Raw genomic sequence first — 12,016 nt, 5'->3', positions numbered from 1 at the left:
AGGCTGGCTGAATCCAGCCTTCAGACCTTGGCTTTTGCAGGGTGAGCCAACTGGGGTGAGCCCAGCCCTGGTGCATGGAGCAGCAAGGAGCAAGCTGCCCACCTTGTGGTCTTTGCAGAGCTGGACTGAGGCGGACTCTAGCTCTCTCAGGTTAGTCCTGGGGCTTGTGCGGGGCAGGGCTTGGACAGGGATCAAGGACAAGACCCATCAGATCGGTGCATGGTGGCCCCGGGTGGCCACTATTGGAGCCCTCTCCTCTGGTGTCCGTGCTGCAGAGGAAATGCTAGGCTGGCTTGTCGTAGAAGATAAGAGGCCGTTAAATAGGACTTAGGAGGGGACAGAAGCATCCCTGCCTGGAGATGCTTTTCACAGTCTGCATCTCCACAGGAGCCACACACACCATTGGGCAAACGCTGGTACAGCCGTGCCACATGGAATAATTTTTGCAGTGGCACCTTCTGGATGCCTTGGTCTGCGCTGTCACTGAGGACTGAGGTCACCTTAAGCATCTGCACCCAGCTTGGGTACTTAGTAACAAGCCAGACTTAGTGTGGAATTTTACTCACTTACTTTTTCAGTTCTGGGAGTGGAACCCAGGACCTCACACATGCTGAGCCAAGCATTCTGCCACCGAGCCACAGCCCTAGCCCTGGTATAAGATTTACTTTAAAAAATTTTTTAACCTAAAAATTATGTGTACGAGTATTTTTACATGAACATTACATGTACTGTATATGTTCCAGATAGCCACAGACACCTCTGATCCCTTGGAACCAGAGTTACAGACAGTTAGTTGTAAGCTGCCCAACGTGGGTGCCAGGAATAAACCTCTCTGGAAGAGCCGTATACACCCTCAGTCACTGAGTCATCTCTCCTGCCCAGAGTTTTATTTAATTTATTTATCTTTTAAAAATACATTTTCATTTTTAAAAAAGGATTTATTTATTTAATGTGTATGAGTGCTCTATCTGCATGTACACCTACAGGCCAGAAGAGGGCAGCAGATCCCATTACAGATGGTTGTGAGCCACCTTGTGGTTGCTGGGAGTTGAGCTCAGGACCTCTGGAAGAACAGTCAGTGCTCTTAACCACTGAGCCATCTCTCCAGCTCTACATTTTTATTCTTTGAGAATTTAATATAAGTATATGATGTATTTTGATCATATTTATTCCCAACTTTCCCCCTAACTCCATCCAAGTCAACTTCATTCCCTCATTTTTAAAATTATTATTTTATTTTTAAGTAACTCACCAAGTCCACACGCTCACGGACGTACAGATGTGGGGTTGTCATTGGCACGTGACCGATCCACAAGGGACCATGTGCTTAAAGAACAGGGTAGGAATCTTAAACATTTGGGGGCAGCGGGTACTCAGACTCTTGAGATACTAGAAAAAAAATCGGGGCTTTTTTTTTTTTTTTTTCTAGAAAGTTATTTCCACAACACTAAGTTTTGACGTTTCCTTCCAAAATGAACAGTGGTTGGTGGAGCCGTTTGCCTGCCTGTTGCCATGGTGCCCCTAAGCTGGGGGTGTCGCCATTCAGTAGAGGGGATGATGCCCCTTCCACTCTGCTACGTATGAGGTGGTTTGCTGGGGAGAGGTGGAGGCAGCTGCATCTCAAGCCTTCATGACGGTTTTGTTTTTGTTTTATTTTATTTTATTTTCTGGCTGAGCCCTTGACCTTAACCAGGTCAGGCAAGGCAGGAACATTACACCAGTCTGAGTGTGGGAACTGTGTCTCATCAGAGTGATCAGCCGCCTTGGCTTTCCCAGGATGGGAATGTCCTGAGGTTCCAGAGTGAATTGGCTACTCTGGTTAGGGGCGTGGCTTCCCAGGTGAGGGGCGTGGCTTCCTGCCCTTTCTGAGAACCCAGATCCGCAAAAGCATCAGTGTTTCCTTCTATTGCATTGGCCATGAAGGGCTGATTAAGAGATTGATAAGGCAGATGAAGACAGATGAGGGACTTTTATGATGGGTTGTACAAGATGACCTCTCTGCACACTGGACCCAGCAGTCCCGAGTCTAAATTCCTAGTCTATCCACTGGCCGGCCGAGCCACGGCACCTTTCTTTCCTTGAACTTACCCTGTTTTGCCTTGAACGATGGTGAAAGGGTTGTGCCCGCCTTCTGGCTGTCCTGAAGGATTGGAGGAGACAGTGTTGGTAAGGCGTGGGCCAGCGTTTGGTGGGCAATCTATCCCTGGGCCGGTAACCAGGCTTCTCAGAACCAGCTGGTCCATGGTGACTTAAAGAGGCACGGACCTCTTTAACCCCGGCCCTGATCCAATGCCAGGGCTGAGCTTCTGAGAATAGGCTGAATGGAATCCCCCACTCAGCCTTTCTGGGATCGTTTTCTGGACTTGTCTGCTGTCTTCTCTGTGTCAGGAGGATGCTTGTGTCCAGTGGAGAGCCCTGGTGCCCTGTTGATGCCCAGGAAGTAGAAATAGGTACCTAGCTACTGTCTACCCCTCCTGGGTAGCTCCCTCACCTGGCTATACCCCCCCCCCCCAGTCCTCACGTCATCTCTGGCTCTAATGACTTTGAGTGCTGAGCACATCACCCTGGGAATTTATGGCAACGGCGCAGAAGCGTCACCGGGAGGCACATAAATATTACAGGACTGACTGTGTCAGCACTCCTCGGAGAAGATCACTCACCTGGAACCGGCAGCAGCGTGGGTGGCCGTGGCTGGGTGTCCAGAGGCTGTGGAGGTAGCGACGCTGTAGATGGGGGTGGGACTTGCGGCATGTTGGTCTTACACAGCCGCATGCAGAGGCCCTCCGGGTGTGCCCCATACCCTTCTCCACTGAGTCCTCAGCACCCTTGAGAGGCAGATTCTTTCTGTCCCAGTCTACAAAGAGAAGAGGAAGACACAGAGGGCTGACACTTGCTCTCCTGGGGCCAACTCTTCATTTAGTAGTCTGCTCCCACTTTGTATTTTAAAGACTTGTTTTATTTTTAATTATGTGTGTGTGTGTGTGTGTGTGTGTGTGTGTGTGTGTGTGCAAGTGTCTCCAGAGGCCAGAAGAAGCTGTCAGAGTTATTGCTGCTAAAGTTACAGGTGGTTGTGAGCTGCACTTAGGTGCTGAGAGAGAGAGAGAGAGAGAGAGAGAGAGAGAGAGAGAGAGAGAGAGAACTAACATGCATACGTGTAATGCACTCATGTCTCTGAATGTGTGTGCATGCATCTATGGAATGCACATATATCTCTGTGTGCATGCAGGATTGTAATGCATGTATGTCTCTGTGTGTATATGCGTGCACACACATAGTCTTTGAACTGCTAAGCAGTTTCATGCTAAGCAGTTTTAACAGCAGGCATTCCATGGATGCGTTCAGACACATACACAGAGACATAGGTGCATTCCATGTATGCATGCACACACATACATGTGCAGCTCACTCTGGCCTTGACGTACCTCAGTTTTCTGAGCACTAGGATTGCAGGCACAAGCCTCTCCACCCGGCTCCCTAGAGTCTTTAGAGAGCTCAGCACACAGGATCCAGGCCCCTCATACCTAGCTAGATACCGGCATTGATTGATTAGCCCTGGGCCAATTTGATCTGGTTGCACATGCTGTGGACACCCCCTCACCCTAACAGTCCCAGGTTTTCCTTGCTTTCAGATCTGTGAGAGGCCCTGGGCTGTACCTGTGTTTTCGCTACCCCAATCCACCATGTCCCTGGTGCCCTAGCTGATGCCCCCAAAGGGAGCAGGAGTGGAAATCAGAATGGGGTTTTGTGCCCACTGCTGCCTGTTGGGTGCTGTCTCCTCTGGTCTCTTTTCAGGTGTGGGACTTGGGAGAACCCCGAAGTTCCCGCCTATGAGTCTCTTTCAGAGTGCGTGACATCTTTTTAGACGGCTGGTGCCCCTTCCACGGCCACCAAACCTGCCGGGACAACGTGGTGTCTGCCGGCGGATATTCTTGTCCTTAAGCAAGACCAGTGTCTGTGGGCAGAGGGCGCTGTGCCAGGGTTCCCGGCTGGGTTCCTTCTTGTGTGATCAGTACTGGCTTCCTGGAAAGTTTGGTTTACCAACTCAGCAGCTATGTGGCTCGCTGGAGCTGAGTGGCATCCTGTGGGCACTGAGGCTTGGGTGGCATGGCTGGGCTTGGCTCCCCCTGGGGCTCAGGATGCTGGCATATTCTCTGTTCCCACCTACTACCTTCCTGTGGTTCAGAAGGCTCAGCTAGGAATCCGGGGTCGGCTTGTATTCAGTCTCTGGCATGAGCAGACGTTTCTGGGGGAGCCCCTCCCACATGTCTTGGCCCTGTGCGTTGGCATTGGCCTGCATGGTCTGCTGGGCCCAGTACTGACCAGTTCTACCCTAGGGAAGCAAGGCTGGGGTTGCCCTGAGGACTTCTTCAATCAGACCTGGCAGCTAGGAACCATCCATGGATTTCCTGGAAGAACCACAACTCAAGCCAAGGGCTGGGCTGGGTTAGCAGAGATGGGCTGAGGCCCTGAGTCACAGGACTGCTGTGTCCCTGCTGTGTACTACATGGCCCTGACCTGGCTCCCTCAGAAGCCCCTCCTAACCTCAGGAGGGTTTAGACAGAACCCCAGTCTGAGGGAGGAGACAGTTCTCTCTCCTCATCCTAGGGATGCCCCACCTTGTGGAGACTGTGCACCCTAAGGGTCAGACACTTCTGCTCTCTCTCTGTGTGTGTGTGTGTGTGTGTGTGCACATGCTGCACGTGCATGCATGTGTGTGTATTCGTGTGCATGCACTTGTGTATATGTGTGTGCGCGCGCATGTGTGTGTGTGTGTGTGTGTATGTGTGTGTGCATTCATGCACTGTGTATGGGTTTGCTTGTGTGGAAACCTTTGGATACCATTCCTCAGGTACTATCCTCTTGTCTTTGAGACAGTGCCTCTCACTGGTTCTGGAAATGTCGAGTGGCAGCATTGTAATATGGAGGACCACAACAGCTTAGAGGGAACCCCACAGAAGACAAAATTACATAAACATAGATGCTGGGGATCAAATTTATGCTTGCTAAGCGCACAGCTACTGAGCCGCCCGGCCAGCCCGTATCCTGAGGGGTTTTATTGTTGTGTTGTTCGGTTGAGATCACTTAGACCCATGTCTGTGAGGAGGAGGTCGAAAGGTGCGGAGTAGTTCCCCAGTGCTCTTCCCGGTTCTGCTTCTCAGAAGAGACTCCCGCTCTGACTTCAGTCCACACACCCTCCTCCTTGACTCCAGACCTCTTGCTCTCTTGATTTTGAACACGGTTTCTTGACCTTCCCTGCCCTCACCACACCGTGAGGGATGAAGACTTGACTCACTCCCCCATCTCGCTGGGTCTGCAGGTTGCCATGGTTACTTTAAATAAATATACATGCTAGCAATTAAGAGTCGGAGGTAGGGGAATCCTGAGCTGGAGGCCAGCCTGGGCTACATAGTATCAGTCTAGCCAGGGTGCAGACAGGTGTCCGGGCAGAGCCTTGCTTAGCTTACGTTCCTGAAGACTATGGGAACAGTTGACCTTGGAGAATGGGATGGGGGACAAGGCAGGGAGGCAGCTGTCCTGATCACCTCCATCCCCTCCTCGTGCAGCAAAGCTTCGAGGCGCACCAGGATGAGGCGGTGAGTGTCACTCACATGGTGAAAGCCGGCAGCGGTGTCTGGATGGCCTTCTCCTCTGGCTCTTCCATCCGCCTCTTCCACACGGAGACTCTGGAGTATCTTCAGGAGATCAACATCGCCACCAGGACCACTTTCCTTCTGCCAGGTGAGGCTGTATACCTAGCTGAGACTCGGGGACAGACACTCATGGGTGCCAACAGGGGGCTGTGTAGTGAGCCATCCCAGCTCATTAACTGCCAGGGCAGCCTTGGGCAGCCTTGAAGACTGGTCAGTGTTGGGACAGTCCAAACTCCTTAGGCAGAGATGGGTTAGTTGACTAGGAATCTAGAAGGTCTCTGGGGACAGGGGAACAGTGACACCGTCCCCAGGGTCTTACAGACAGGCTGTGGCAGGGCTGGGGTGGGTTTGAGCTGAGCTGAGGATCAACCTTCGCAGACTTAGGAAAGGCTTGTTGGATGGACAGCATGTTGGGGTCCTCTCCTGAGATTTGATCTCTATTTCCAGCCATGACTTTGACCAATCAGGGTTTTGCCTAGGATAGATTGGCCATTAACAAGCTAGGCGGCAGCAGTGACTGTTTACCGAGTTGCCGGTCTGCCAGAGCCCCATGCTGAGGAAAGCTCTGCTGAAGACATCGCACTGTGCTCTAGGCTCGAAAGTTGTAGATGTTCCCCAAGTCACAGATGTGGGTGTAGCTGTCCTCAGCAGGGTTCTATGCTGTGTCATGCAGTGGCTCAGAGTCCTGCGGCGCTATCGGGAGATAGGGACACACATGTACACAAATACACAGACACATGTCCACAGACACACACACAGACACACAAATACACACATAAACACACAGACATACTCACAGAGACACACAGATACACCCATAAACACACACACACAGATACATACAGACACACATAGACACATAAGCACACACAAAAACACACAGACATATACTAATACACTCAAACACACATACAAACACAGACATATACACACACAAAAACACACATAAACACACAGACATATGCAAATATACTCATAAACACACGTACAAACACAGACATATACAGATATACTCATAGACACACATACAGACAAACACAGACATACACATACACACACAAATACACAGACATACACACAGAGACACACAAATATACACATAAACACACACAGATACATACAGACACACAAATACACAAACATATACAGACACACATGCACAAATACACACACAAACACACACAGACATACAGATAGACACAGAAACACAGATACACACAGACACACAGATACACACAGAGAGAGACATACAGAGACACACAGACACACAATTTCAGAGTTGGTTGAGCCCTGACATAACCACTGAGAGCTCTGGTCCCTCCATGTGTTGGGGTACAGTCCTGAGGGATTTTTGAGGGTAAAATCCAGCTGAGATGGGGCAGCCCCTTTTGCACCATTCCCCTGCATCAGAGCCCTGTGTTACTCTTGGTCTTTTTCTTTCCTGCCTTCTCCTCTTCCTTCTTCCAGTTTGACTCTTATTTCCTGAAAGGCGGGGGTGGGAGAAGGACCAGTTTCATACATTATACAACACAATAAAAAAATTCCCTGTATCATAGAAATACTTTTGCATTTATCTTGATAGCTAAATTATTTCAAGATAATGGAACAATGGGAAAAATGGTTAATCTTATGGGCTTTTGAAAATCCCGAGTCTTGTCTAGTCGGGATAGAGGAAAGTGAGACAGTAGCACGTTTGTCAGAGGCCGGGCTGGGGGCGGACCCACTGCCGGTGGAGAAGCGCAGCTCCGGTGGGTTCCGTGGCTGACACCCCTGAGGACCCCGCACATTGTGTTCCTGGCTTTTAAAGGGGAGGCACCACGGGTCAGTGTGGTTGTTTCTAAGCCTTGTGAGCAGAGACCCAGCTGCGTGACTGGCCTCTGTCACTCTGCTGGTCAGGTGGTGGGCGCATCTTCTCTTGAGACTCAGTTTCTCCGTGGATGCAGAGAGTTGAGTCAGAGCTTGACTAGTTGGTAGCTCAAAGTTGAATTCTTGCTGAGTTCCACGCTCTGCCTGGAAACGGTGGTCCATTCCCCCATCCTCATGCTTCACACTGGAGTTCTTGTCCCAGGAAGTCTCATTCCTGGCAGGAATCTTTACTAACACCATTCTTGCTGTCCTCACGGTCACCTTTATGGCCCTTCGTGCTGACCTGTCTCCAGGTCTCTCCTTCAGGGCTTCTTTGCCCATCTTGAACTTCTAGGTCAGTCTCTTCCCCAAGGCACCAGCTGCGTGCAAGCAGACAGGGGGCGCTCTCGTTGGTCTGAGCCCTACACAGACCTTAGCATCCCTGGTTAGCCAAGCTGCGTCTCTAGCAAAGCTGAGCAGAGGGAACCCCTGACCCACAGGCTGAGCTAGAGCCAGGCACTGTGGCAGCAATGGGAGAGCAGAGGGTGGCTTTCTGTCCACCCACACTGTGCCCTGGAGGAAGAAAAGCTGAATTGGGATTTTAAAAACTCTTTACTAGAGATATTTAAAACAGGCTTTTAAGTATTTTTTCTCCCCCACACCACCAAATGAAATAATTGCATAATTAGTAATAAATTTGTTCTTCCTCTAACTGTGTATTTTTTTAGGGTGTGTTAAAAATTTATCATGCCCCCCCCTGCTTCTTCCACCCGAGTACCCGACCGGTATTAATGCAATTTTTTCTAAACCTAACTCCCCCCTCCTTTTATCTAGACAGGTCATTAATAAAATGTTCTCCGAGAGTCTGAGCTTTTGGAAGTTGTATATCTCCAGATAGACGACCATGGTGCACGGAGCGCTGTGTATTAAGTCTCTATGATCAAATATTTATCCACCATTAGAATTTTTTTCTCTTGGACTGTTTGTGAAGTGTCTCGTTCTTCTCCTTGAGGCGGAAGGATGCGAGGGGGCCCCGGAACGAGGCCTGCGGATGAAGCCGTTTCTCACCTCAATTTGGCCTCCTGTCTTGCTTTCCTTCCACCTGTCAAACTTCTGCTGTGGTTGGGAAGAGGATGCTTTGGCACCATCTCCTCTTCATCCCAGGGTCTCAGGAGCTTATGGGAAGGAGAGCAGGCATGGCAGATCCAGGATACCCACAGCTCCCCATCTTGGCCTTGTTATTTTGGGGTTTGAGACTGGGATAGATCTGATCTTAACTCATTAGAATCTAGGGCCCTTAAGTAATTATGAATATTACTTTGTCTCCAGTGACTGTGTACAATGGTCGAGCTGTGCTCAACTGTGTGTGTCTACCCATCTACTTACCTACCCACCCATCTATGCATCTGTCTGTCCGTCTATCTATCTATCTATCTATCTATCTATCTATCTATCTATCCATCATCCATCCACACATCCATCCATCTATCCATCTATCCATCCATCCATCCATCCACCCATCCATCCACCCACCTATCCATCCATCCATCCACCCATCCATCCATCCATCCATCTATCTATCTATCTATCCATCCATCCATCCATCCATCCATCCATCATCCATCTATCTATCTATCTATCCATCCATCCATCCATCCTCCCTCCATCCATCCATCTATCTATCTATCTATCTATCTATCCATCTATTCATCATCCATCCATCATCCATCCATCTATCTATCTATCTATCTATCTATCTATTCATCCATCCATCATCCATCCATCTATCCATCTATCCATCCATCCATCCATCCATCCATCCATCCATCTATCTATCTATCTATCTATCTATCTATCTATCTATCTATCTATCTATCTACCTATCCACCCATCCATTTACCCACCCATTTATCCATTCATTTATCTATCCATCCATCTTCCCATCTATCCATCCACTCACCCACTGACTGATACACCCTTCCATTCACTCACTTATCCACACAACCTTCTTCCCATCTATCTATCTGTCCATCCATCTACTGATCCACCCATGTTCACAGGCTCTGCCCTGGTCCCCTCAAGAGTTTGTGCACCGATACCAGCTTCTATTTGACTCTTGTCCTTTGTGGACCACTCTACCTGCTTTTTCCTGGCTTGCAATGTGTGGCCTTTGCATGGACACTAACTGGCCCTGTGTGCTAGGCATGGGGCAGGTACTATGTCCTATGGCATTACCCCACTGTGGGTGCCCACACTCCAACCACAGCACCATCCACCCTGTCGTGGGGAAATGCGGGCTGTATGTTTCCCTCATCTTGATGAACTGCGCTCATGTTGCCTCTCTCCACAGGCCAAAAACACCTGTGTGTCACCAGCCTCCTCATCTGCCAGGGTCTGCTGTGGGTAGGCACTGACCAGGGTGTCATTGTCCTGTTGCCCGTGCCTCGGCTGGAGGGCATCCCTAAGATCACAGGTGGGTTTGGAGCTTGGCTTCAGGGATACAGGGGGAACTAGGTCTAAATATCCAGCCTCTCTGCTCCTCTCACCTTATCTAGGACATAGTAAAACGATATCACAGGCCCCTCCCACCGAATGAATCTTAGTTTTCTGATCTGAGGCTTGGCCGAGACACCTGATTAATGGCAGAGGCCCTTAGCAGACCGTAGCAGGGCTTCACATGTAGAAGTAAATGCTGACTTTGGGGATGGGCCCACATCAGATGGGATAGCCAGTCTGCCCTGATCTGTGACCCTAGGCCCAGTAGTCCAGAGAAGCAGGGTCAGGGAAAACCCCTGGTGTTTAGATAGTGGAGTTCTGGTCCTCTTTGTCTCTGCCCCGAAAGGGAAAATGGAAGTCTCCTGTAGTGGCTAGTGAGCACAGAGGTAAGAGGGAGGAGACAGCCCTGGACCACCATGTCCTCTTCCAGACTCCCAGATTTCTGGGCATCCTGTCTTCATGAAGCACTAACTAGAGCAATGTTTGCATGTAAGGAGGCACCAGGCTGGGGTGGGACACAGGGATGCATGGGGCAGGTCATGTCCAGGACAGCCGTGGTCCAGGCAGAGGTGCCGTAGTGGAGAGAGGCTAAGGAGGAGCTAGGTGCCAGGTCCCTTGGAAGGATGCAGTCAGGATGCCCTATGGATGCTGGAGCTAGGCCGGGAGGAGGAGCTATAGAACCTGACAGAACACTTGGCTTCCTGGATGGGGCTTAAAGGAAGTCACCAGTGGGGCCATTTCACCTTGGAGGTGGAGGCTGCCTTCACTTTGTAAAGTCACACCATGGAGCATGGTGTAGACAGACCCCATGTCCTCTGGGGAGATGCTCACCTAGACGGCGGAGGAAAATGTCCCACCCCAGGAAGTTCTCCGGAAGTACTTGGGTATCTCTCTTAACGCCCTTGGTCCCTTGGGCCTTCTCCTGTCCTCGGCTTCTCACAGGGAAAGGCATGGTGTCTCTCAATGGTCACTGCGGACCTGTGGCCTTCCTGGCTGTGGCCATGAGCATCCTGGCCCCGGACATCCTGCGGAGTGACCAGGAAGAGTCTGAGGGACCTCAGGCCGAGGAGGACAAGCCAGATGGGCAGGTTCACGAAGCCGTGCCTGTGCCCGACGGTCACGCAGCCCGAGAGCTGACCCGCAAGAAAGGCATCCTGCTCCAGTACCGCCTACGCTCCACGGCCCACCTCCCAGGACCCCTGCTGTCTGTACGGGAGCCGGCATCTGCTGATGGCTCAGCTTTGGAACACAGTGAGGAGGATGGGTCCATCTATGAGATGGCTGATGATCCTGATGTCTGGGTCCGGAGTCGGCCCTGTGCCCGGGATGCCCACCGCAAGGAGATCTGCTCGGTGGCTATCATATCTGGTGGACAAGGCTACCGCCATTTTGGCAGTGCTCCGGGTGGCCTGAGTGGGCGGCCAGCCCCATGCAGCGAGACAGACAGTACACTGCTTATCTGGCAGGTGCCCTTGGCTCTGTAGCTCTATAACCACACTGCCCATCTGGAGGTCACAGGGCAACTGTGGACATGCTGGGACCCTTTGGCCCACCTGAATTTTTCCTCAGGGACCTGCTCAGGCCACAGGACAGGCCTGGATTCTCCACCGAGGCCTTGGAAGAGCAGAGGAGGAACCTCTGTAAACAAAAATTTAGAATGTTTTGGGGAAGGGTGTTTAGAGTCTTGGGGAACGGAAGGATACACACAGAGAATATGGCCATCTTGTTTTGTTTTTGAAGCAAAAAAAAAAAAAAAAAAAAAAAAAAAACATAAAACCTCACCACTGCCTGCTGAACCTAGAACCTTTTGTTGGGGCGGAGTGAGAGCTCCAAGATGGCTGGGCCCCTCCAGGAACAGTGTCTGTGTGAGTGTCTTGAGCGTGTGGGCTAGCGTGTGACTATAAATATTATAAATATATATAAATACGTATATACGATGTATATTATATGTATATAAATATGATCTGTACATAATGCGTCTCTGGGAGATGCTGGAATAAAAAGCAAGAGCTATGTGGGCCCTG

General features: G+C 50.4%; 1 protein-coding gene across 6 annotated transcripts in view; it reads left to right on the top strand.

Moving 5' to 3' along the window:
- ARHGEF10L (Rho guanine nucleotide exchange factor 10 like) overlaps positions 1–11,999 on the top strand; it is a gene marked incomplete at its 5' end in the record, with an annotated part of 133,179 nt that extends 121,180 nt beyond the window's left edge. For all 6 annotated transcript variants that reach the window (XM_080921207.1, XM_080921206.1, XM_080921205.1 and 3 more), the window contains 3 exons: positions 5,565–5,739; positions 9,847–9,969; positions 10,935–11,999. In XM_080921207.1, the coding sequence (XP_080777333.1) occupies positions 5,565–5,739; positions 9,847–9,969; positions 10,935–11,476 (840 nt within the window). In that variant the 3' untranslated portion in view covers positions 11,477–11,999. The remainder of the gene's footprint in view (positions 1–5,564; positions 5,740–9,846; positions 9,970–10,934) is intronic.
- Positions 12,000–12,016: the final 17 nt, after the last annotated feature.

Source organism: Micromys minutus (genome assembly GCF_963924665.1).
Source record: "Micromys minutus genome assembly, chromosome: 9".
Taxonomy (NCBI): Eukaryota; Metazoa; Chordata; class Mammalia; order Rodentia; family Muridae; genus Micromys; species Micromys minutus.
The sequence above is the reverse complement of the archived record's forward strand: the minus strand, read 5'-3'. Positions and strand labels throughout refer to the sequence as shown.